Source organism: Nothobranchius furzeri, chromosome 13 (genome assembly GCF_043380555.1).
Source record: "Nothobranchius furzeri strain GRZ-AD chromosome 13, NfurGRZ-RIMD1, whole genome shotgun sequence".
In the NCBI taxonomy this organism is placed as follows: Eukaryota; Metazoa; Chordata; class Actinopteri; order Cyprinodontiformes; family Nothobranchiidae; genus Nothobranchius; species Nothobranchius furzeri.
Genome location: NC_091753.1, coordinates 44955260 through 44982589, shown reverse-complemented (window position 1 = coordinate 44982589; position 27330 = coordinate 44955260). Strand labels below are relative to the sequence as shown.

The 27330-nt window shown below is 41.4% G+C and overlaps 1 protein-coding gene across 1 annotated transcript in view; it reads right to left on the bottom strand.

Annotated features, from left to right (window-relative positions):
• The window catches only part of maml2 (mastermind like transcriptional coactivator 2), a 65685-nt gene extending 45448 nt beyond the window's left edge, over window positions 1–20237 (bottom strand). The window contains exon 1 of the mRNA XM_015951292.3: window positions 19608–20237. Within this exon, the coding sequence (XP_015806778.3) occupies window positions 19608–20021 (414 nt within the window). The 5' untranslated portion in view covers window positions 20022–20237. The remainder of the gene's footprint in view (window positions 1–19607) is intronic.
• Window positions 20238–27330: the final 7093 nt, after the last annotated feature.

Below are 27330 nucleotides of genomic sequence, written 5' to 3'. Positions count from 1 at the left end.
TAACTGTTATCACATTCCAAGATACGAAATAAAATTATTACTGAAATTAAAGACTGAAGCTGCAAAGTACGTGAAAAACTCTCAGCTACTAACACAAGCCATTATAGCATGTTATCTATAAAATGACCTGAGTTTTAGCCATTTTTGTGTTAGACAATAGTGAGAAGCTGTGGTAGACATCATTACCTCCAAAAGTTAGCCAGTTGCAGTTTTAATCCCACAAGGAATTTATGAGTTTCCAGTGGTCATTGAGATTTATTGGGAACAACACGCAAAAATATTTTCAGCTGCCTTAATCATTTTGTTAGTGAGTCATAATTATATTGCCTGAATATGCTTGTAAACCCACAGCACTGGGTGAAGCATTTGCAATGCATCTGGACTGAGTGGTCTTTTTTTATTCTTAATTACACATTTTTGTAATTTCAGTATCCATGTAACATTTAAAACAACTCATCCCAGTCCTACATTGATTATTTAATTTAGATCTCATTTATAATATTTATCAATTTAGACTGGACTGTGTTTCTCATTGCCAAGAATATATAAATATTTTCTGTCAGAAGGAAACGCAAAGTATGCCAAGGGGCAAATACAAAAAGAAAATAAACAATTACTTTTAGTTGTTAAATCTGCTATTCGAGATATTCATCTCCACAACAGTCTCTGAAACATGATCCAGGGCGCGCAAACTCAGTCTGTCGGCTGGGTTTGTGACTTTCACCTATTTCAAATCCATAATATTCCCCGATGGATGACTTTTACAAAGAGCAGAACATTACCACAATGCAAATGGAGTTGAACTATGACTTATACCCCCGAGCACAAGCAGAGAGCGGGAGAGAAGAGGAGAAGAAGAAGTGAAAGCTTGTGCCTCTTTTCAGCACTCTGCAACTCCGGAGCCTGGGAACTTCTGCAGCTTGGCCAGGCTCTGAGAAAAATCCTGAGCTGTAATGTAAACATGCCTGAACTCTGATCCAGCAGGGCCCTTCGCTACTCCCTCCCAGTTCAACCTCGTTTTCTGCGCAGTAGGTTCGCTGGTGACATCAGGAGCCCACTTACTCACTTCCTGAGGAGAATAATGACCCTGGGGAGAAAAGGCTGTTAGAAGTTTTGCTGTTTTTCCCAGTTGTTTTCTTGGCAATGAAAGCTGGTTTAGACAAATAGTCCATGTAGTAAACTTACAACCTGAAGTAAGGAAAGAAAAGTAAAAGGCGGATAAACAGCATGCTAATGGAGTAATATAAATGGACATCCGCACTTGGTTCAGCAGTGGCAGCTGTGATAATCTGATCTGTTTACAGCAGCAGCTACAACAAGCCCTGGAAACGCCAACGTGGTATCAAGTTGCTGATTTAAAAGATAAAATGTGAGAACTGTTCCAGATAAGTTCTTGTTTATACAAACACAGATCTAACAGCGCTTGAACACATTCAACCCTGTCAAACTGAAGCACAAAAGAAATGACAAAAGCAAACAGATTATCTATGATAATAGCTTGATTCAATGCCCGGTTCTCGAGTCTTGGGAAGGGAACTGCAGGTTCCTTCTCATTTTGCGCATTCTCCCTTCGTACCACCGTGCATGCTTTGCTCATGAACACCTGAACACGCTTGTTCCCACAGGGCTCCGGTTTCAGCACTTGGTAGCACGGCGCTCACGGACAGACACTCCAAGGCCTCCACCCCCATTCTCCCCCCCAACACAGTTCTGTCCCCTCTTCAATTAAATCAAGCAGGAAAAACTTGACAAACCTCAAAGAGCTCCCTGAGCAGAAGAAATCACATCAAGCATGAACAGATCCCTCCACGAGTGCCCTCTAAAAATATACGCCGACGTAGTCGCCCTTTTTGCTGTGTTAATACCCCGAGCTTCCTACTTACTTTAACGCCTGAATTCAGATGTTGAAAATTAATGAAACACTTGATGCCAAGTGATTTTAATAACACAGGTGCACTAATTTATTAATCTTACTGTGAGTCCCCACTGACATCAGCAGCACAGATGAGGGTTTTTTCCTCCATTTTTCTCATATCTTCAGTTTAAACATATCCGTTTGCAACAACTGGGATCATGCTGAAAGCACAAATCAACAACAAAGGGATACAATAGGGACTTTCTAAATCCCAACCCCTAGGGAATAGAAGAATTTCAATGAATTACCCAGTGAAATGTTCACTTGCATAGAAACACTGAGTGCTGGGGTAATTTATATTCAAACCGTGGAACGACTGTCTAAACATATTCACAAGAGCCTATTGCAGAATCTAATTTACAGACGGAGCTTCGACAGGGAAATTTAAACAGTTGCACGTCGTTTTTAGACTCATTTTTGAGTTTTAGTTAAATTATTTAATAGAAGTAGAGGAAAGCTTTCCATCCTGGTTCTGGAGCCACTTACCACAAACTTAATAGGCCATAAATATTGTTATAGTCTGCTGCTGAAATGCAAATGATGGTCAAAAATGTTTTTGCCTCTTAGGGTGTGTGTTTATTTGTTTGTCTGTTACCAAAACATCTCAGGAACCACGAAACTCAGAAGATTTCGTGAATGGATGTACGTCAACTACTGGTTAACATGTTGTGGATGTTATGTTATAGAAGTTGTTACGGCTATGGATAATAAACAATATGATGTTGGGTTTTAATTGATCTGTGTAATGTCACGCTGCCTCCTTCTCAGCCCTCGACATCCTCCCCCGGAGGAACCCACACACACTCAGCCCAGTCAAACTCCACCACCCAGCATTCCCAGTGCCAGCCTTCCGGCTCACGTCACCCGCCACATCTTCATAAGGAAGTGCAGCGCAACACCAAATCACTCAGTCATCGTTCTAACCAGACTATGTTCCGAGTCCTTACCCAATCCTATCGGATTACTCAACCCAGTTCTGACCAGACCAGCCCAAGCTACTCACCCTGCCGACTCATAGTGAGTCAGCTTGTTTCCTTTTGGAGCCGCCGTGCTCACTGGCCTTGTACGGTTTGACTCCTAGAGCAAACGCGTGTCTATCTGCCCGGCGTCAGTCACTCCGCTCTTGGGTCATAAATACATGCAACAATCCAAACTCTCGCTCCGGTCCCGCTCAGCTCAAGTCAAGCCTTACATGTAAGGCCTTTGATAAAGTCAGCCATTTTGTATTTGGATAAACTGGCGAGTTATGGTATAAGAGGACTTATGCTAAATTGGATAAGGCATTACTTAGGTAACAGACTTCAGTGTGTAGAGTTTATTAATACTATGTCAAATAGTCTCTTCCCTGTCCAGTCGGTTCATGGGTCCCCAGAAGAACTTTCATGATACACATGTTGTACTTCAATTTAACGGAAAAGTAATGAAGTGTGCTTCAACCACACCAATCAGGTACTTTGAGATTCATCAGCCTGTGATAGTTTGTAATTACAAATCAGATATTTGAACGTCTCATAATCTCTTCTCCCCTAGCGTAGCTGCTACTTACCACATGTCCAGATTTATGGTGGTTCTTTCCTCCTGAAGGAAGGATTTGAGGTTCACTGAACTTGCAGCCATTTTCCCTCTGTTTTTCTCCGTGTCTGGTTCGGTGACGTCACTTTGGTGATGCACATTTTTAGTCCTGGACTTATTTTCACACAAAATCTAAAGTATTGTTTCTCCCCATTTTGAAAATAAGAGTGTTCTTAGTGTCATAATGCATCTTTAAAATCCACAGACATCATATGTAAAATCCATGGCACATAACAAGTGAAATTGGAAATTTGCATTTTCAGCCCCATTGACTTGCATACATTTTTTTGTTCTTCCAGGGAGCCATGGTCCGGAAGTAGATGGGCGTGACTTAGGCTCCTTATATTAAAAGAGTTACCTGTGGCATTCCACAAGGTTCTGTATTGGGGCCTAAATTATTCACACAATATGTGAATGATATTGGGTTGTGACTCCAGAAATTAAGAATCATTACATTTGCGGATGACACAACTTAGTTTTTTTTTTCTGGATCGGCCATAAGAGAACTGTTGACAGTAGTAGAAGAAGACTTGATTAGGTTAAAATACATTAAAAAGATATCACTTAATTAAAGTAAAGCTAAAATCTGGGGGTGCTGCATCTAACAGTGAAAAAAAATTATGTTAAATTCTTAGGAGTAATTTTAGATCACAGGCTTAGTTGAAAGCCACACATGCAATACATAAAAATAAGTTAGAAAAAATCTACTGGAATTATATACAAAGCAAGTGTTTTTTGAACAAAAGATGTACGCCTTTATTGTATTTTACCCTCATTATTCCGTATATGATGTATTGTGTTGAGGTATGGGAAAACATGTACAGGTATAGAACAAATATTGACTTTATTGTGAAGATGAAGGCTGATTATGTCACAGTGTAGCAACAAAGATGTCCAAATTCTAAGGATGCTCATAATGTGTCGATATTTCATGGATGGGTCTAGTGTATCCTTATATGATCAAATTATCCCAAGAGTCATTGCGGGCCGAATAGGACATTTTTATTCTTGTAATCATGGCAAGCGAATCAGAAGAGGATTACAGTTTCAAATGTAAGTGTATTTGAATCGGGCAGGACAAGAATTAGACATAAATTAGGGCCGGACAATAATTCAACATTTATCAATAGGCGTGTAGTGCAATAGAAAAAAAATAAGTTAATAAAAAGTTCCCTTTCTTTTTTCATTAAAGCTTATCAGGTAGCTTAATAACAGCCAGGGATGTCACCAATTCTTCCCCTCGCAGACCAAAACAGACAGCGCATTATTTAAACAAGATGTTGCAGCAAAGAGAAGTGAAGGAAATGCTCCCGAAAAAGGTGACAGTAGTTCACCAGCATGGCAATATTTAGATTTTTACATGCTTGATAAAAAACAAATGATCGTTTGCTAAAATTGCAGACAATAGGGAAAAACCAAGTCTGGTAACACAATCAACTTGTTTTACCATAAAGGACAAAGTAGCGCACCATTTCTTGGGTATAAAAGATGCCCACATCACAGCTGAGCTTCAGACAACTTGTTTTATAGTCTTGTTTCCTGATATTTAGACATCTCACCCCAGATTTGATAACAGCATCGCAACTCTACCACTCACTTGTAACGTGGATGTTTTATCTCCACAAATAACTCAAGCCTAGAGGAGTTCTGCCATGTGGTGGAGTTGTCAATGCTAACAGTTAGCTTAAACTAGCCAAGACGTCCTCTGCTTATTACCAGACGCTAAACCAACAACAGCCTTCCCCGTCGTGAGTCAAGAACGTGAGTCCATGAATGCTAATTCACAGTGTGACGTGGATACTCCGCTGCTGTCTTTGTTGTTTATGAGAAACTGAGCGTCGTTTATTGTGAATAAATGAGTAAACCACACCTTTAATATTTGGTCAGTTTACTAATTTGTTTGATTAATTTTACTTAGATGTCTGATTTTAACATTAAGCAGTGCACAAAATTTGACACTTAGCACTAAAGCCTGCTGCACACTGGAAGCATCAGCGGCGCGGGATGGCGGCGGAATGTCACTTCTTCAAATATAATCTATTAGAGTCTATGAGGGTGATTCAAACCAGCAAACGCGGCAATTTTTAGGTGCTTCCTAGAAGCAGCACACCGCGCCGCTAAAGACAAGATTGGGTTCTATTTTTGCCACGAGCCACTTCTGGGACAATTTCCACAGTTAACATAGGGTTAGACAGGAAATCACACGTTTCAATGTAAAACCCCTGGTTATTTTCAAAATAAAAGTCTATTGCAGTGATGCACTTTTACATCGACAAGGATTACATCAATACGTGTGACCCTAACGGCTTATTTACTTCCAGCACTGTGCCATAACTGCAGGGGTGTGTTTTTCACGGCTTTAATCGTGGCAGTGGAGAGGAACAACATCATATATGACATCAAATAGCGATATCAAACGTGATTTCCTTCTTTTTGGTTTAATGGCAGACGGCATAAACTCGAGGGATTTTGTGATCTTGCAAGTTAAGCGAGGAGGATGGCGGAAGTCTGGAGAGATTTTGTGATCTCGTGAGTTGAGCAAGGAGCACAGCAGAGGAGCGGCTTTGCAGTTGAGACTCACCCGGTGTTCACTGGGGGTCAAAAACGGATTCAGTTTCAGAAAATTTGTGAATAACTTGATGTTATTAGTGACAGAGCATGAAAATGAGGGGAAAAACGTCTAGATATCCACCGTAAAAATTGACCATCAGCTGACCATGACCCTAACCTATTGGTATTGGCAATAGAAAAACAAAAATCAGTCGGCCTGTAGAGAGGACCTGTTTTATTAGTACAGGTGAAATAGTGGAGCTTCTAAATTATGAAGTGCAGAAGGTTTGTAGGTCAATAACTATCTTTTTTATTATGAATCATCACTTTATATTGCCATAAAAATGCTATTCATATTATTTCAACAGCTCTGTTCAGCTTTTAATACGTGAGAATATACAAAGTTATCGCCTATTTTTACTATTATGATAATTAATGAAAGTAAATAAGCTGATTTGACACAAAAATAAAAGTTTCACCACCAGGGAGGTTGTTTAGCAAATGCTGATCTTTGATATTTTCTAAACTGTTCTCATCTCAAGGTAAAACTGTTGCCTTGTAAGCTCCTGTTAGAGGCTGGGGACGGCTGCCAAGGACAGCTGGGAAATGCTTGTGGAGAGAAAGCGCTTCACGTCTCGGAAAGGCAGCAGTTCCAATAAAACTGCAGGCTGGATTTACCCTAAAAGTCTGTCTGTTAGCTCATGAATCAGGACAGTAGGCCCGGCCCACCTGGACCGTCAGAAGAGTGTGTTCTTCTCAGCATATTCCACTTACATGGTACCATCCCTTGAAGACTAAGAGGGAGACGGGTTTACTACATGATGTTTTGCGGCACTCTTCAAAGACAAATACAGTCATCCCATAGGATGCTGAATAAAACATGAGGAGTGTGCAGCAGGGTGGGTTTTGTGTGTGGAAGGGTGTAGAAATGGAGGAATGGAAAGAGGAGGGGGGTCTTGTGGCACTGCTTCTGCAGATACTGTATAACACATGATCCATAAATGCCTTTGATTTGACACACATCCTCACTGCCCCGCTGAGCGTCTGGAAACTTCTGTCTCCATTCTGAGGTTCTCCTTTGTTCTGCTATTTTGTCCTTTATTTATTATTTTTATTACTTTCTATGTGTTTCTTACAGAAGCAGAGATTATTAACAAAATCTAAATTGGTCCAGAAAACAGATAAAAGTGTTTTTATTTTTTTTTTTCAGGAGGGGAAGGAAAATGCAAATCTTGGCAGGTACTGTGGTGTCCCAGATTCATAGAGCACCGTTTCTGGTGCAGACACTCAAATCTGCTGAACCTGGATTTCTTTAAACTCGACATCTCTAATGCAAAATGCAATGAAAAGAATTAAATCCAATCAAATTATGAAATTATACTAAGAATTTCTTTACCTCTGTGTTAATATTATTCATTATTGCATAGGTTAATTTTTTACGTCTTTTTATTTTGTGATTCTTTACCTTGGTTCTCCAGTTTATCCCCTCATGTTCTGTTACTTTACTTTATTAGACTCACCTGCTGATTAGTTCTGAACACCAACAAGGGGAATGTGATGTGAGACACCTTATATACAGTAGGTGAAGGGACATCAAGGGAAACAAGGGACTGAATGAGACAAACAGGTTTAAATAGCACTTTTCTTTAATAGGGAAAAATCCTACAGGTTTGTGTGAATTTGGAAAAGATCGGGAAACAGTAGAGCATGTTTTATGTTATTGTAGTAATATGTGGTATATAGAAAAATGTTAAGAAAAATTAAAAGTTTGAGTATTGACTTTAAGGACTTTGTTAAATGGGGATAACAGAATTTATAACTTAGAGTTGGAATTCCTTAGGAAAAGTAGTTTAGTTAAAAGAATATAGTTGATTGATTTTATTTAGTATTCCTCACTCTGACTCACACTCCTACACAGTAGGTGGTGGAAATGCACCTTAAGTTGGATGCCGCACCTGCCATTTAAACTAAAGAAGATTCCTCTTGTTGGGAGTGCTGGAGTGTGATTTATTAAAATGTATGTTAGAATTAACTGACTGCCTTTGGATTGCGTCCTCACCTCTACAATAGCAATAAAAACGGCAACAACAATAACACCAATGCAAAGTTTATCTTGGCCATGAGGCTACTGGAACTGTTGGGGAGAAGATACATATTCACAAGACTGGATGGGTACCGAATTCGGTACATTTTAAGGTTCCGACTGAATTCCGTAGTACCGACCGAGCACCGATTCACCTCATTTCAAACGGTGCCTCGTTTCGTTACCCGTCCATCATAACGAGAACTTGCCAAGACAGCTGCGCATGCGCAAGAGCGTTATGTCGTCGCTCGCTGCGAACCAGTTGTAAACAGAGCAGCATGGTAGAAAGAACGCAGGCTAAAGCTTGGGTCCACTTCACTAAATGTGATGGGTAACTGGGTGATGATGAAACCAGCGACAACGATCTAAGTGAGACATCCTCATCTTAATCTGCTCCAGTAGGTAAATATAATTAGCTTGATATGTTAGCTTCCGTTTCGCTAATGGTGCATTCGCTTTCTCCTCAGAACTCCGAAATCCCGACTAGAAGAACATGAACGCGCTCTAAAGTTTGGCTTCACTTTACTAAATGTGACGGGTGAAGACGAAACCAGTGACAACGATCTAAGTGTGAGGCATCATCGTTTTAATCTGCTCCAGCAGCTAAATGAACTGTTTAAGATAACGTTAGCTTGGTATGTTAGCTTCCATTACTACCATTGTTATCAGCTAATGGTGCGTTCACTTTCTCCTCGGAAATTCTAACTTCCCAGTAGGAAAAATCAAATGAAAAAAGATGGCAAAAGGAATGAAGATACACAGTAAATTTAGTTCACAGTAAAGATGTTTGCTTCAGTTTAATTATCAGCTTATAAAACTACAAGGACGATGTTAAAATACAAACAGTTGTATGTTATTTATCGTGATATTTATCAAATATTGTTATATATTGAGAAAAATATATATTTAATTATAAAAGAGAATTAAAGTAATAAACACTCAAAAGTATCGAAAACTGGTACTGTTAAGTACCGGTATCGATTCGTAGGTACCGGGAATTAGTACCGCATCGATTCAAATGTCAAAGGTACCCATCCCTACACAAGAGAGTTTCTAAAATGTCATGAAACATTTGCAAAGTGTTTTAATACCATCACGAGCTGCATGGCTTTGCAGGGTTTGTTTGTTAAATATATTATTCAATGGATTTCTTATGAAAACGGTCTCAGTGCTTCTTGGTTTTGGAAATCCACCTGTAATACTTCTGTGTGATTAGTTGAGGCTGGTAAGGTTGGTGACTAAATAAACATAAATAAAATAAAAACTAGCACAAACTCCAAACTGAGACAATAAAGGCACTTTTGTTTAAACTTCAAGAAAATTAGCTGCTTGCAGTTTTGTAATTGGTTGCAAAAATGTCTGATGCATTCCAACTCATAATTTGCATATTCTCCAGCAATTTTACATCCAGTAAATCTCCCAACAGTTGCAGCCCAGTGGGGGACTGATTTTAGATGTTAGCTTCAGCAAAACCGATTAAATAAAAATGGCTCAGAGAGCCTTTGAGAGGTAATAATACTATTCATGCTGATGGGAATAAGTTGTGATCCAACACATCAAATGAGATATTTCTTCCTTTTTTTTTTTTTTTTTTACTAAAACTGTGCAATCAGTAACATTTCATTTCAAATCCCAGCTGACCTCTGCTGTACTGACTGACAAATGTCCACTAGTGCACATTATTTCCTATTTTTATTTGCACCAAACACTGATTGCACTGAACAACTTGAGATGCTGTAATCTGACTTTTGCTCCAAAGTGATTATTCACCTCTTGAAAACTTTTACAACATCTTCTTATAAAGAATCTTGGTGAACTGTTGAGAAATAAAGCCACTGATGTGCATTCATTAAAACTTTTACTATTATTACTCTCATAATTAATATGACCGTTTGGAATTGGGTAGTCACCTAAAAACTGCCAGAGCAAATTATTTCATCTCAAGAAAGCCTAAAACCATTTCATACACATAAAATGTAATCTGACATACTCTCACACATTAATACCAGAAGGAGTTGCTAAATGTCCTGAATTAAGCCACCTTGCCTTTCAGTAACACACCAACAAAATCAATTTATAGCAGTGAACATGGCTGCTCAGATCATCCCTAGTAGATGAAGCTGTCTAGAGAGAAAGGGGTGAAAAAATAAGGCTCCAGTGAGAAATCTCAGTCATCAGCAAACTTGATTTGTGTCACTTTAAATCTGGTGTCTGGGTCGGCCACCAAAGTAGAAACTTGTCAAAGCCTGTAAAGCAGCCTCTAGAGAGTGCATGAATCATAATCATAAGCGGTTTAGAGCAAATCTGCAAATGTAAAAAATATAACTTACTGCCGAATCTAGATGTGAGTTCTTACCTAATTTTTCCAGAAGACGTGGTGTGTAACGTTCAAGCGTAGGAAACGGCTTCCTGGAAACAGCGATATTAACATGCCACGTCTCTGTTCCCCAAAGACATGCTGTGTTTACTTAAAACTATTTGGTGATAAATTTTTACGAACTGCCCTGGGTTATGGCTGTGGAATGTCCAGAAGAAAATGTAATGTGGCTCCAAGCTTTTATTGCACAAGTCTGTAAATCTGGTTGTGTTTCAGTAAAAGGTTGCTGTGATGTTTCTGCGATGATTCCTTCCGTTTATGTGGTGTCAGAGGATTCAACACAGGCCTGTAGAGATGGGAGAAGTCATATTTTTGGAAACATGTTACGGCCCGAAATTAATCTCCAAAAAGTCACGCAAACGAAGGAGAAATGTACTCTGACATAGGGGCAGTTGGGTGAAATTCATTAAGGAATTTGAAGAAGGGAACGTGTGTGTGTGTGTGTGTGTGTGTGTGTGTGTGTGTGTGTGCGTGTGTGCGTGTGTGTGTGTGTGTGTGTGTGTGTGTGTGTGTGTGTGTGTGTGTGTGTGTGTGCGTGTGTGTGTGTGTCTCGAGTTACAGAATAGATTTTAAAGAAGCAACTAAAGCAGGGCTATTAAATTCCCGGCCTTGAGGGCCAGTATCCGGCATGTTTTGCTTTTACCCTGCTTCAACACACCTGATTTCCGAGGTGATTAACAGGAGCTGATGAACTGCTGCACAGGTGATTCAACCACTGAATCAGGTGTGTTGGACCAGAGAAACAATTAAAATGTGCTGGACACTGGTCCTCGAGGCCTGGAAATGAACAGCCCTGAGCTAAAGTCTTCATCAGACATACAGCTGACTCACTTTTGGAGTCAACCAAATTCAAGATGGCCACCACAGCTAATCAACATTGGGAAAAGGACTTAAACTCTCTTCAGTTTTCAGATACTGAAGCATGCCATGCAGTGGAAACTGAAAGCCACTATCACATAGCGCATTCACCCCTCCTGCTGACCGTTGCCTCTTAGCATCACATTTACAAAACAAACGGCACTGTTTAAAGTCCCAATTAGTCGTCACACGCACACTGGTGTGTGGGTGTGTGCGGTGAAATTAAATCTCCACATTTGACCCACTCCTGTGGGGAGTGGTGAGGTGCAAACATGTCTGCACTCTAACGATTTGGTGGTTTAACCCTCCAATCAAACCTCTTAATGCTGAGTGTCAAGCATGGAGGCATTGGGTCTCATTTTTTTTAAAGTCTTTGGTATGACCCGACAGTGGATTTGACTCACAATCTCCCAGTCTCAGGACGGACACTCGTACCACTAGGCCACTAAGCTAGTTACAGTAGTTGGCACTCCTTAGTGTCATCGTGGTGCATAAACTGTAAACGGACACAGCAGGGACAAAAGTGACAGAGCAAGAGGTTCACTCTGCCTGCCAAAACTGAAGCCAAGGTGGAAGTGACAAAAAAAATGCAGTCCCCCCTCATCCACTAGGGGACAGGTTCCAGAAAGGAGAAGGTTACCATTGCAAAGCAGTAAAAACTGCTGCCATCTAGCAGTCAGAGTTTGAAATGCAGCACACAAAAGTACAGCAAATGTTTGTTCTCTACGAAAAATCCATGCACTTTTAAATACTGATTCTGTATCGATAACAAAAAATATTGTGATTTTAGTGCATCAGTATATTCTTAAAATCTTAGTAATTATTATAAATTGTGAACAAACGCCCTAAATAAACTTGGTCTTGGTTCACACAGCAGGATTTTAGAATTTTCAGATGAGAGACCCCACATGTGGCAATAACAATCATGAATTTAACAGTTCTGGTCCTACTGTGTGTGGGGTTTTGCAGCACGACAAAAACACACAATCTGATTTTCACAGTACCCCAGTCAGTTGAAAAACTTCTCAAAACCTCTTGACATCGAACATGACTTTAAAGTATACAAATTTGGAGGAGTAGCATTTAGCGCCCTTCCATAATCTCACTTTCTGCCTGGCTAGCATTCTTGTTTATCTTTGAAATTGGGGCAAGATGATCCAATATCGCCGATATGTCATTGGACTGGTCCCAATATCCTTCCAAGTGTACCAGACCCCTCTTAACACTCTTAATAACTGATCCAATTAATTTTTGAGCAGTTGTGATAATCGGGCACCTCTTTAGATTATTGGAAGGAGTTGTGTAAAAAATCTGCATAATTATCACATGAACAGAGTTTTATTTATTAATCTTCTGTGTACATTCTAAATGCGTTTTCTCTTGCAAAAGTTTTAATTCATCATAGCTCAGACTGAAGTGCATCTTTAAATGTGCAGTCATTCCTCATAGAGGGAAGAGATTAGCAGATGTGTTTACATCCTTCGTGGCTTTGCTGTTTCGCGGAATTTTTTTCCGCCATCAAATAAAAGGCGGCAATGATAATTGACCTTTCACCTAAAAACAGGCCTTAGAGCAACTGATAACCAGTTATTCCTAAAAAATAAAAATAAAACGTCAGCCTATCTGTGAGAAGGGTTAGCTATGGGCTTCACCGTGGGTGGCTCCCCAGGACTAGAGCTAATTGTTTCACATCACAGTCGAGGCTGGCTGAGATCAGAGTACCGGCAGCTCTGAATCAGGCTGCTCAACAGCCAAGCTTGGAATGCCAGGAAACACTCACACCCCACCCCACACCCTCGCTCAGGCAAAAAATCCTCATACTCCACACGGCCACGAGGGACTACAAGGATTTTCTGTCTCTCTGTGCTGTTAGACTAAGTTGTCAATCCAGTGGTCGGCTGGAACGTGTGTCTAAATTAATAATGTGACCAGTTTGGTCTTCTGATGAGCACAAAGACAACATCTGCAGCTGTCATTTGTCCTGAAATCATGTCAAACAGATTTCAAAGAGGGGAGAACTCTGTCACACTGCATCCTCGAGGAAGATGCAAAACAAAGGCGACGCACCAGCATTCTACAACCCTTGTTCCCAGATCTTTCACTGGGTAATAACAAAATCCTCCCAGAGCACACAAGGACTGTTAATCACCAGGCTTCCCTCGCCTACTGCATTTTCAAGGCCTGTTTGACTCAAAGTAAACACGTGCAGGAAATGTATTCAGAGGCTCCAAACATTTATACGGGGGCCTTGTGGCTCAAACCGTTTCACGGTCAGCAAATATTTCAAGAAGGTGCTTAGAGAGCCATTTGTTAGACACATAATAGGCTATGACAATACATGGCATGCTAGCATGCAGTGGGGCTGCATCAGTGGCCTTTTAGTTTCCATACTCACCAAGCGTCTCGCTGACAGTGTAAGATCACGCTGGATCTCGATCTGATGAAAACAAATGTCTGTATGTTTTAATATGGGGAATGACGTTTGGTAAGCTCTACCGTGTGACCTATTTCTGTGCTTTTACCGATACAGGTACAAAAACAAACTGGTGGGGGAAAAGCAATCTAAAATATTAATATTCGAAGGCTTTCAGCGAGTCCAACCAAGCATTATGGAAATTATTGTATTTTTTCTCTTTTAGTCTGAGTCAATAACAAAGCTCTGATTTCTCCTTCTTAAAATCTCTAAATTCATCTAGAAGAATATCCCTTGCTAAGCTTGTCTCAACGAGCCTTTCTGCTAAGTGCTGCTAGCTCAGAACGCTGAACCAGTCATAATCCATTGTGTTAAACACACACACACACACACACACACACACACACACACACACACACACACACACACACACACACACACACACACACACACACACAGTAAACCTTTCCATTTCAAATTCCAATGCGAACCGTCAATAACCTGCACAGATGTGGCCTCATATTTTGTAATTTACAAAAACATGTTTGCTGCACCTCAAAATGCGCCAAGCAAAATGTTAGCTATAAAAAATAAACACAAAGCCATATTTAAAGTTGACTTCTGAGGATGTACTCTGTAAAACGTGCCACTGAAGGGAAGATCACGACAGGTTTTTTTGCACCGGTTTCTGTCCCGCTTCACCAAATTCATCCCGAGCTGTGAAAAACTTTAACCTCAGGCTTGATGCGAACACGACCGCCAGGACTTCATTTCCTCCCCACATCTTGCTGCACTCATCAGTTTTATATAGAACACACTGCTCCAACATCAGTAAAAATGAAACGGTGCATGATAATGATGTTCCCTGACCTCCTTTAGACAGTCAATATAATCAACAGTGTTGTTGCGTCTTACCTCCCATCATCCTTTACTGCTGTGTCTTTAGCGAACAGGGTGAGGAGTAGAAACAGAGAAACTGCTTTATTTTACAAATCTGGATGAAGGAGTGACTTGCATGATGCATAGATGATGCAATCGCAAGCTCAATTCTAGTGTATGAAAATAAAACGTGCAGAGCAATCAGAGCTGCCCTTTTATGGGTTTATTGAAAAAAAAGAAAAAAGTTTTATTGTTTGTTTTTCCATTCAGAGAGGGAACATCTGCAAGCTTTCGCCCTTTTGACTTGATATTGAAATGCTGCTTGGGAAATGAATCACGGTCTAGAAGCTGACCTCCCTTATGCCCAATGAGAGAAAACAGAATAAACCTTGTGTTTCATTGCCTGCGATGGTGCAGAAAGTTGGTTCAAACTGAGCTTTTGATCACATCAAAATCGTGTTTCATCCGTTTATTTATTTTTTGTAAGGCTACGGGCGTACAGCAATGCCCTTTAAGCTTGTTTGCTCCTGACCTGAGAATTAAAAAAAATAGCCTTTTTTTATTTCATCCTCACACTGTAAACAGCTGTTATTTCGACAGGTGGCCCAAACCACCTCCAGAGCATTTATTTACTCTAGTGGCGGAAAGAAACTTGACTTTTCTGTGCTACGAAGTAAGATAACGCTGCATAATAAATGGGCTAAATGAAATACAAAATGCACCTGCATCACTTGGTCTGGATCAGCAGAGATGTTGATACAGAGTGCAGGAAATACAAAACCTCTCCATGACCCAGTGACCCCAAAACTGTTCCTTCATACTTGACTGTTTTTGCAAACTTTGCAATCTGCTATCAACTGTCTTTTATCACCATTACTAGGAATGGAGTTTATTATTATTATTATTATTATTATTATTATTATTATTATTAGGGCTTAGTCCACTAAAATTGTTTAACTTTGTTTTAATAACCCATCAGTGTCTGCAAATAATTTCAGTTTCTACTTTTGTGTGATCCGTATTGGTTACATTTAGACTTTGTAACCAATTTTTAGGGCAAGTTGGGCTGATGGTGACAGAGGAGTTATGTGTCCGCCCCAGAACCGCAGGATTGCAGGTTTGAGCACGGCTCAGTCTGTCGTTGTTCTTGGGCAAGACTTACTTGCCTGCTGGTGGTGGTCAGAGTGGCCAGGCTATTTACCATTTTACCATTTACAAAGTAAAGGAAACGTAATATGATTGGAGTGGTGCAGTCTGACATCAGAGAAAACCATAACTGTCCTGGGATTTTCAAAATAAAAGCACTCGTGCAGTATAATGGGTAAACATTTCTCTTTTACTGTTTAAATTCCTATTAAAGGCACAGTCTGTACTATTTTGACTTGTGTAGGATCACATTTTGTGTATCTAGATTACAAACTTGTCCTTTTTCATCAATAACTCTTAACATCTATTCTAAATGTTTCTGTTGGCTTGAATGTTTGTATACATAAACTGGTTAACTCTCCACAGTCATGAACCATCTTCAAATACCGTAGCTGTTTAGGGACATGCAAAAAAAGTTTTGCGTTTGCGCTTTGACGTGAAAGTTCTCCATCTCCCTGCAAATATTGTGCATGGCATGGCGCTGGTTCTGTCTGTGGCAGCCTTGCTGGGTTTGGGAAATTATGTCCCTTCCCCTTAGGTCGCTTGCTCTGCTCTAACCTCATGTCATCACTGGATGGACAGCTGGAAGTCGATGTTTGTGGCGGAGCACGCACAGCTGTGGCGAAAGGAGTGGACAGCAGCAATAGAAGCAGTAGAGACACCGACTGCAGGAGGCAGAAATTATAAATGTTGTGGTGTCTGTGTGACCAAGAGGAAGCAGTCAGTGCTGCAGTGTCTCCCTCTCCCCCGCAGCCGTGCAGGTACCACCACAATGACCTATTGCCTTTTTGATACATGTGGGCTCCCTTTATAGGGCGTTCACATATGGGTCGGCCCAGCCCAGCTCTGGTAGGTAAAATTTGTTCACATCTGGGTAATCTGTGCGTTTTTTCATGCTCAGCCAACTGAAAATGTCAGACCTGCTCCCCAGCGGTCAGCTTCGTGTGGAGCCAATCCAACACACCCACTGAAGTTCATGCCTACCTACTAGAGAATGTGACTGGTGGGTAAAATGGGCTAGCAGTGGCTTCCCATATGCGTGATTCATAATCAGTCTGCGTGCACGTACACATCTTTTCTGACTGCAGCTCGGAACCACTGCTCCAGCCACAGTAGCACAAGGACAGGCTGCTGTGAGGAGCACACAGCACTCTCAGTGAGACAGTAGGGAACCATGTGCTTCATATCGGAGACTCTAAAAGCCAACACTGCTCACGGCTGCCCTGGTTTACTTATTTAAGGGGAACACCATGGACTTCTCCATGCTTCTTTTGCCCCGCCCACTTGTCCGAAGACATCTGCGTTCCTGAGAAGGCTGTGAATAATATTGTGAATAAAACTAGGCCGCAAGGGTGGGCCAACCTAAACAAGACTACAGTTGCAGTACTTACTCTGAACTGTATGGTGACACTGGGGGCTTAAGGAATAACATGGGGTGGTTAACTTAACTCCATATTTGAACACAAATGGCTGATGGAAAGAAGGTAAGGGTGCACTCATGGATGTAATTTTCACTTTAGAAGTGGGGGGGACATGGGTGGGGTGGGGGGTATCTTTACAGTATGTCAGTGGCGTGTCCAGATCTTTTAAAATGGGGTGGCCCAGGCGAGGCACACCTTTGTGCATGGGTGGCACCAATGGTGATGGACAATGAAAAGCCTATTTAAAAGTAAATTAGTGTGGTGGCACCTGGGGTGGCCAATCAGATTCCAAGGGCGGCATGTGCTACCCCAGGCCACTGCCCGGACACGCCCCTGCAGTATGTTCTAATGGGAAACAGGCTTCAACACAAATGGTTGCTTTCTGCTTGATCCTATAGCTCAACTAGTGTCAATTTAATATAGTGTAATATTGTTTTTGGATGGTAAAAAGTGCAGGGGTCAAAACTTGACTTTGGAAAAAGTGTGTGTGTGTGTGTGTGGGGGGGGGGGGGGGGGGGGGCAACACCCACATTTTTCTTATTGAGATCGTTCAACTGACACCCTCACTTTTCCAGCTGTTTTGCTCACTTCCACACCAGTCTGGTTTCTTTATGTCGCACTCACTCTGTTTGCCTCATCTCCTTCTTCACCTCCCGCTTCTGACAGCCGAAGTCGGGTTTCAATGAGAGCAGGAGAGGGAGGGACGGAAGAGCTCGACTGAATTCATAATTTTACATCTTGACATTAGCTGTACAAAGTCTGAGTTTGATAGAGTGAAGAACAACAATTTGCAGAGGTTTATAACAGGCGCGGCGCCAGGTTTTCATTTTTGGGTGGGCCACGGTAATTCTGGACGGACCTTAATAAGCAGTGACTTAAGTGAAGCAGGCAGGTCGCGCTAGAAAATTTAGTTTAAAAAGACGTCATAAATGTGTTTCCCTGTCATTTTAATTTCTAAAATATGAAGTAAAACCTCACAATTTAATTTTCATTCATTTGTCATTAATATGTAGTCTACACCCGTGCGTTAAGTGGACCATCTTCCAGTAAAAGCAAAGCATCCAGCCCACCTCTCCAAATGCGTAAAATGTGCATCAGCCGCTAGTTAGGAGCGCCGCGCGCACCGTCAGCTACATCAGCCCAGACAACAGCAGAGCAAATAGAGAAAGAATAGAGGATAATTCTGTCTGGATGTGGATGGAGATTACATTTTACAGCAGCCTGATCATTGTTTGGTTAAATACGTAACCCATCACCTGTCATCTAGTCCACGCTATCAGCATTATTTTAATAGGTGTGTGTGTGTGTGTGTGTGTGTGTGTGTGTGTGTGTGTGTGTGTGTGTGTGTGTGTGTGTGTGTGTGTGTGTGTGTTTTCCACTTCAAACACTGGTCTAACCAACCAGACCAGCGTATTAGAGACGGGAACAAGCGCTGTTCAGCCAAAGTTTCATAATTAGAGAACATTTTTCCAAGTGACACATCCCTCAGAGAGACCGGCTTTCCAGTCCGCTTCAGTGGGAGGAAATCTTACCGCTTACCGTGGTTCTGCACTGCGCTGCGAACCCCTCTATAGATCTTCAGCCCACTGTCCACCGTGTGCGCTCCGAGCCGTGCTGAGCACAGTGTCCAGTATAAAGCTCTGACGTTCCGATGGGAATCATTTCTTGATTGATTTAGTTACCTCCGCGATGTGCGTTAACGATTAAAATGTCAGCTCATCCATGCGCATCAGTGTGTGTCGGGGTAATTCTTTCAAAACAACCAACATCCTTGAGTTTATCGGTCAAAATAAACAGTCAAATGGAAATATCTGTAACCTGCCATTTAACTGTTTTGCCTTCTTGTGAAGATTGTTGCAAAGAGAAACAACTAAACTTGATTAACCCCAGAGCCACGCGCACTGCTCTGTACTCCGTGACTGTAAAATGAGGGGGAAACGATTTAATCGGATCCTTTTTTTTTTCAACATGGATTAATGTAGTTTCATTCAGTACAAACTTCAGTTACACCAATCTAACGAGACAGAGCCTGGATTTGTATTCTGAACAGTTTAAACATGTTTAAAACGGAGACATGTGCGACACGTCTAAAATTCGCACCTGCTCCGCTATTATGGAAATTAAACTAACAAGATGAATAACATAAAATTAGTTTAGGCACAGACAACATCCCCCACACTTTTGAAAAGCTTGCAACGCGCCTGGCTAATCCTGACCCCCAGAACCCCAAGCTTTGCCACCTTAAAAAAAATCGTAGATCCGCCCTGAAGAATTTGGGAATAAGCCTCTCTTTTTCTTCCCCTCATTCCAGAACCAGCAGACATCACCACTATAACAATTACTATAAATAACTTCATTGATGACATTAATTCAGTCTTTGATCCATAACTCACCACGTGACGCGTGGAGATCTTCTGCTCCCCCTCTGAGCACTTCTGCTCTCCGTTGGTCCTGCTGTAATCAGGAGGTTGCTGGTTCGATCCCCGGCTGCCTTTAGCCTTACGGTTCCCTGGACCTTGGTGGACGATGTTGAGCAGATGAAGCGTATTCTCGTGTTCCCGGTCCAAGCTCTCGGCCTGGCCCCTCTGGTAGCGGTTCTCGCAGGTGGAGTGGTGCCTCCTGCACTGCTCGATGCGGGCGCGCAGACGCTCCACGATGGCGTTGTGCAGCTGAGGAACCGCGGAGCCTCTGGAAGGGCCCACCATGGGTCCGCCACCGACCCCACCGGGCAGACCTCCCATCCCGACACCCAACATGGGCACAAAAGTCCCCGCGGCGGACTGAGCCGGGGTCGCTTCTCCCATCATAGCCGCAGATCCCTGATAAGTTTGCAAACGCTCAAGTCCTCTGAGCCACAATCATGAAAACAAAAGCGCCATGAAATAAAAAAATATACATATTAATAAAGCAACTTATCGAAAGACGTCACCAATTATATATATTTTTGGTCAACCTGTTATAAAAAGAATAAATGTATAAAGAAAAGTGTATCCAAATGAAATGTGTCTTTAAAAAGTCTCAAAGTTGCAGTTTGGTGTTATTTCCCAGCCTCGTCAGAGTCCGCCTATAATTAAATGTGAAATGATTTACGAACATGAAAGAGTCGCAGCAGGATGGATCCGCTCTGCCTTAACGACGCGACCTCTGCGCAAAGATAAACGGGCTGCGTTCAGCATGAATCCCTCGGATGATTCAGAAGCGCGGCACGCACACGCAGTTTCACCAGAACGGCTCACGCCACATCCAAGAGGAACGTTTTCAGCTAAATCTGGATTCCTCTTCCTCACGAGGAGCCAGGCGTCTGGAAGTCAGCGAATCTCCCCCATCAAAATAATAATAATAATAATTTAACGAGGGAAGGAATCCCTCAAAAAAATACACTCAGAAAAAAAAATCACAAAACTTCCAAGACTCACGACATCATTGTTTGGAAAAGAATCCTTCCGGTCTGTTTTCCATCTCCAACCAGAGAGGAATGTGGACGTGAAAGCGCAGAGAGGCGAAGCGCGAGAAGCCGTTATAGGAACCGATTCAGATCCGTCTCAAACAGTCCATTGACAGTCATTTGTCCGTGTGGTAGACCGAGGCAGCAGCAGGGCTGCTACACAGACCCTCATTGTATCAACATTCCTCCTTTGACATGATGCACTCTTATGGGAGAAGCTGGGCACAAAAGCCCCCTCCAGTGGCGGAAAGGGGGAACTTCTCTCCAAGGGAAGTAAAAGACATTCAGAGATTTCTTGTTGTGTTTGGGGGGAAAAAATCTTTCATAAGAAAATGGGACTTGTTTTTATTTTTTATTTTTTGCTCCAGTTTAGTTTAGTTTTGGTTTTTAAACATTTTGAAGCTCGAAGCGGAACTATTAACTGTCTTTGGGTTGCTGATGTTCAGCAGCACACACCTTTCCTTGATGTTTACAAATGGGACTGTCATTGCTTATTGCTGATTTCAACATGATTATTTTAAAGGATTTTTTTTCAATAATCTTGCTTCAATAAGACTGGTGTTGGAATATCTTCCTAACATTTAAAGGTGTGGAAAACTAATTTAATCAATACATTTAATTTGCAGTGGTTTTATGTAGGAATAAATGGCAGAACATTGGAACTAGTGATCCACGTCACAGATGAGCTTTTGGAGTCTTATTTCCTGATATTTGGACATCTCTCCTCGGATTGGATAACAGCAGCACGACGCTACCTCTGACTTGCTACATACAGGTGCTGGCCAGTAAATTAGAATATCATCAAAAGGTTGAAAATATTTCAGTAATTCCATTCAAAACGTGAAACTTGTACATTATATTCATGCAATGCACACAGACCAATGTATTTCCGATGTTTATTACGTTTAATTTTGATATTTATAGGTGACAACCAATGAAAACATCAAATCTGGTATCTCAGAAAATTAGAATATTCTAAAGGCCAATGAAAAAATGTTTGTTTCTCTAATGTTGGCCAACTGAAAAGAATGAACATGAAAAGAATGTGCATGTATAGCACTCAATACTTAGTCGGGGCTCCTTTTGCCTCAATAACTGCAGTAATGCGGCGTGGCATGGACTCGATCAGTCTGTGGCACTGCTCAGGTGTTATGAGAGCCCAGGTTGCTCTGATAGTCGTCTTCAGCTCCTCTGCATTGTTGGGTCTAGCGTATTGCATCCTCCGCTTCACAATACCCCATAGATTTTCTATGGGGTTAAGGTCAGGCGAGTTTGCTGGCCAATCAAGGACAGGGATACCATGGTCCTTGAACCAGGTGCTGGTGGTTTTGGCACTGTGTGCAGGTGCCAAGTCCTGTTGAAAGGTGAAGTCTGCATCCCCATAAAGTTGGTCAGCAGCAGGAAGCATGAAGTGCTCTAAAACTTCCTGGTAGACGGCTGCATTGACCCTGGACCTCAGGAAACAGAGTGGGCCAACACCGGCAGATGACATGGCACCCCACACCATCACTGACGGTGGAAACTTTACACTGGACCTCATGCAACGTGGATTCTGTGCTTCTCCGCTCTTCCTCCAGACTCTGGGTCCTTGATTTCCAAAGGAAATGCAGAACTTGCTTTCATCAGAAAACATAACTTTGGACCACTCAGCATCAGTCCAGTCCTTTTTGTCCTTGGCCCAGGCGAGACGCTTCTTGCGCTGTTTCTTGTTCAAGAGTGGCTTGACACACGGAATGCGACACCTGAATCCCATGTCTTTCATGAGTCTCCTCGTGGTGGTTCTTGAAGCGCTGACTCCAGCTGCAGTCCACTCTTTGTGGATCTCCCCCACATTTTTGAATGGGTTTGTCGTCACAATTCTCTGCAGGGTGTGGTTATCCCTAGAGCTTGTACACTTTTTTCTACCACATTTTATCCGTCCCTTCGCCTGTCTGTTAATGTGCTTGGACACAGAGCTCTGCGAACAGCCAGCTTCTTTAGCAATCACCTTTTGTGTCTTGCCCTCCTTGTGCAAGGTGTCAATGATTGTCTTTTGGACAGCTGTTAAGTCAGAAGTCTTCCCCATGATTGTGGTGCCTTCAAAACAAGACTGAGGGACCTTTTAAAGGCCTTTGCAGGTGTTTTGAGTAAATCAGCTGATTAGAGTGGCAGCAGGTGTCTTCTATATTCAGCCTTTTCAGAATATTCTAATTTTTTGAGATACCAAATTTGGAGTTTTCATTAGTTGTCACTTATGAATATCAAATTTAAATGTAATGAACATTGGAAATACATTGGTCTGTGTGCATTGCATGAATATAATGTACAAGTTTCACGTTTTGAATGGAATTACTGAAATATTTTCAACCTTTTGATGATATTCTAATTTACTGGCCAGCACCTGTAGATGTTTTGTCTCCACAAATAACACAAGCCTGAATGCTTTCTGCTGTGATGTGATGTTGCTAATGCTAATGGTTAGTTTCTACTAGCCGGAACGTTCTCTGCTGTTTTCTGGGCGCTAAACCATCTACACGTCAAGATAAGTGAGTCCATGAATGTTATTAAGTGACAGTGTGACATAGATCTGTCAGGTTTTTCAAGTCCTAGAGATTCAGTCTATTTTTTTATCAGAAGTTAATGCAGGAGATGGGTGTAAAAGACTATTTTCATGTTCAGCCTGCATGAAAAATCTCAGTGACTAATTTTTCATAATCAGAAAAAAGATTTAAAAGTTTTTTTCAGTGTTCCACACCTTTAATGGCAACTCCTAAAGAGCAAGTCACCCCCATATCAACCTTTTTATTTTATTTTATTTTATTTTATTTTTTGCTGACAAACAATATAAATGAGTGTCTGATTGTGCTGTACACGTAGTTAATAATTTTGCACTTTAGTGCATCTTAGTTAAAATTTAAATATTCTGTCTAAAACTGACAGTGTTGCGCCCCCCTTAGGTAAAAACTCTGCACTACATTTGAATTTAAATCTGCCATCGCTATTTGCTAAGAGGTACCCTATGACGTGAGCTGGTACCACATGATGTCACAATGCAGCTCTGTGTGTGTGTGTGTGTGTGTGTGTGTGTGTGTGTGTGTGTGTGTGTGTGTGTGTGTGTGTGTGTGTGTGTGTGTGTGTGTGGTGGGGGCTCTGTCCTCTCAGTCTGCTAGGCAACACCTCTTTGTGGCTCAATTTTCAAACAGGAAATAGGAGTGGAGTTATGCTCTGGTAGGCGGTGACCTTGCTCGTTAATGATGCCCAGTAAGCCATGCCTAAATCTGTTTTCTTTTAGTCTCAACCTGTGTTTCATTGCAGTTTTCTCATTTCTAAGTGATAAGTAATAAAGAACCTGCACTTGTAGCACCTTTCTGAGTCAGAGGACTTCAAAACACTTTACAGTACCGTCAGCCATTCACCCATTCATACAATGAGAGCGATGAGCTACAATGAAGCCGCAGCTGCCCTGGGGCACACTTGCATTGCATTTTAAAATCCTAAACCTCATCAGAAACTATTTGAAGTCAATCATTCTCCCCTTCAACTAAACCAGTATTGTTGCATTCATGGCAACGACTGATTAGTCACCTGTGCTACAAGATATAACCATCGACATAAATATATGGACAATGGGTTTCCATAGACTCCAATAATAAGTTTTTCTGCTAAAATGGGAGGTGGCCACCACTGCCATTTTGACCATGTCACAGGTTCCGTCAAGCCCAGAAAATTCCATAAAAGGGAAGAGAGGTGGAGCTGAGGGTGGGGCTGTAAGGCTGGAATCGACTGACGACACCCGGTCGAACTAGCTACAAGCTAACCTGAAGCTAACCCAAAGCTAATGCGGAGGTGGGAGCTAAGCTAACGGAGGTAGCAACCTAGTTACAACCGGAGTTAACAGTGCACAACACCAGAGCTTCTGGGTCAGAGATACGCCGAGCTGACCGCTGGGTAAAACCGGGTGGAACACAGAGGTCTCCCGAGAGCTCCACAAGCTGGCAGCCGCACAGCAGACAAGTGCCGCTGCGATCTGAGATGCGCAGCGCTGCCGCTAGGGAGAACTGGGTGGAAAGGTTTCCATCTCAGAGCTCCACAAGCCGTATTAGCAACTGCTTAATGCATTATTTAATAGACCCCCCCCCCCCCCCCCGGCCCTTTGTCTTAACTGTAAGGACATTTAATAGTTAACAATAGTAATGTTAATAAAGAAACCCTTATTTTAAAGTGTTACCAAGTTTTTTGTTAATATTTTAACTTCTATACCAAGAAAATGGCAATGAAATGTATTAATTTATTTTCAAATTTATTTTTATTTTGGTCCGTTGGAGTTATATAATCCAATGTAAGGTAATATTTTTCATTGTTTATGTAAAATTCCCATTATTTCAGTATAATGTGCACCAGTGAGATATAGGGAATAAAATACACCCTACCAAGTGGTTTAAAGCTAAAACTTGAAAAAAGTAAAACTATCCATTCGGACCAGAACCTCTCAACACAAGAACAGTTTCTTCCCCCTCTGCAGTTGAACTCATGAATGAAAATCGTACAACTCCCCACGCCAATTGCTTTGTCTCAGTCACATGACCTTGTGTTGTTTACACCTGAACTGATCTGCTCTGATCGGGACCGACACTGTCTTGTGTACCTGTATATAGTAGCTATTCTCTTATTATTGCCACTTTATAATATAATTTTATCGTGATTATTTGCTTCTTTCATATATTTTTTTACCTCTTATTTTTCTTTCCTTTGCACCAAGTATTGCAGCAATTTCCTAACGTTGTGATTTCTCGCTCAAATGGTAATAAAACCCTTCTGATTCTGATGCATTTAAGAAGTTTTAATAACGGCTCTATGTGTAGAAAAACAGTGTTTTGGTTCGAATGCCAAGAAGAAACTTCAATGCCAACTTTTAACTTCTTGATTTATTTTATGTCCACAGTTCAAATCTAACATTTTACTGGAATAACAAAAACTTTCTTTATATCCCAAATGACCTGTACCACATTTATCATCATCATCATCACACTGGCTTTTTGTAATGTTAAAAAAAGGTACATCAATGTTAGTAGAATTTTCCTCATTTTACAATTAACTGCAAAACACATAATAAATTAATAAGTTAACACACAAGCAGTTTCCAAATGCTTTACAGTAGTAGCAATAACAGTGGTTAAAAAAACTGATGTCTAAGTGCAGCGTGTCAACGACAGATCTGAGCTGTGGTTGAACACACCGTGACTCACAGTCTAGCACAACACACACACACACACGCACGCACGCACGCACGCACGCACACACACACACACACACACACACACACACACACACACACACAGTTCCCCCTGCTCACTGCGGAGAGCTCTAGATAATAAATTACATCCATTTCACTTCAGAGATTGACGGGCAGCTCCTCTTCAATCCTTTCTTCTCTCTTTGCAAATCAGTTCGCCTGGGAATGTTTTCACAAGCCCAACGTCAATGACCTGCCATCCCGTTTTTGGGAATATCTCAATAAAAATTAAATACAACACACATTAATTTAACCTGTTCTCATCTGTGTAACACTTTGCTGACATAAATCAGTTTAAAAACAAACAGAGAAATAAAAAGATACAAAATAAAACCGTAAAAAATGGTAGAAAACATTAGAAGGGAATATTTGACAACCTCACCCAGGCTTACATGGCTGTACTACTCTTAAAAACGGGGATTCACCCCTCAGTGGTTCCAGCCCACAGTGCAATACTGGACTTTACCTGAACTCATCATTCAGTTCTTCTAAATACAACATGGTCCTTGTTTGAATAATAACCGAAAGAATTAAAAATCCTCAAAGGCAAACTGTAAAAGTGAAATAAAAAAATTTAAGGCTAATTTGAAAGAAATTTTTGAAATTCTGACTGAGGTATTTTAGTGCACGTTTTGTTCAGTCAGAGGCATTTTTATATTTGTAATTATGGTCGTCATAGACATACTGTTTCTACAGCAATATATGGACTCTAGGTATAAAAAGTACCTGCTTCACTTTTCCTTCAGTTTTCTTGGTCAGTGCACATTTACAATGGAACACGTTTGAATTTGATCTACAGTAAACTCACATCTGGAGCCGTTCTATACATCTGCACACGGTTTGGTTACTGCACCCAAATTTTCGGCCCGCCGTCTGGTTGGCGGTTCTGAAATCAAATTTGGGCTCATTTTTAATGGAAACCAAGGCAACAGTCATGTACAGCTATCGTTAGTGAATCAGACACAGGCCCTTTGCATAAACAAATGGCTATTTTTCCTCTTTCCTCTCCCCAGACATGCACCGCTGAGCTGAAATGATCGCTTACAGTGGAAATAATCCCCTCGCTGCTTCTGCAGGACTCAGCACAAATGACAGATTGAAGCGAGGAGAGAAAGTCTGCCAAGTACGCCAAACAGGAGACCGCCTTGGCAATTCCTGAGAGCTATAAGCGTTCTGTCACAGTATGCTAAAATAGTTATTGATTGGTTAGCCAGTGCTGCTATTTTAAGTGGCAGCATTTGAGGAAATCAGTGAGCAGAAACAAACAAAATGAGTGGCTGCAGAGGGATGGCGTGACGGCTTTAATCATATGATGCATTTATGCAGATTGGACTGACAGTGAGGATAATGTATATTTTTATCTAACAGTTTGTCTTTGAAGCTTTGGCAGGACAGTCTG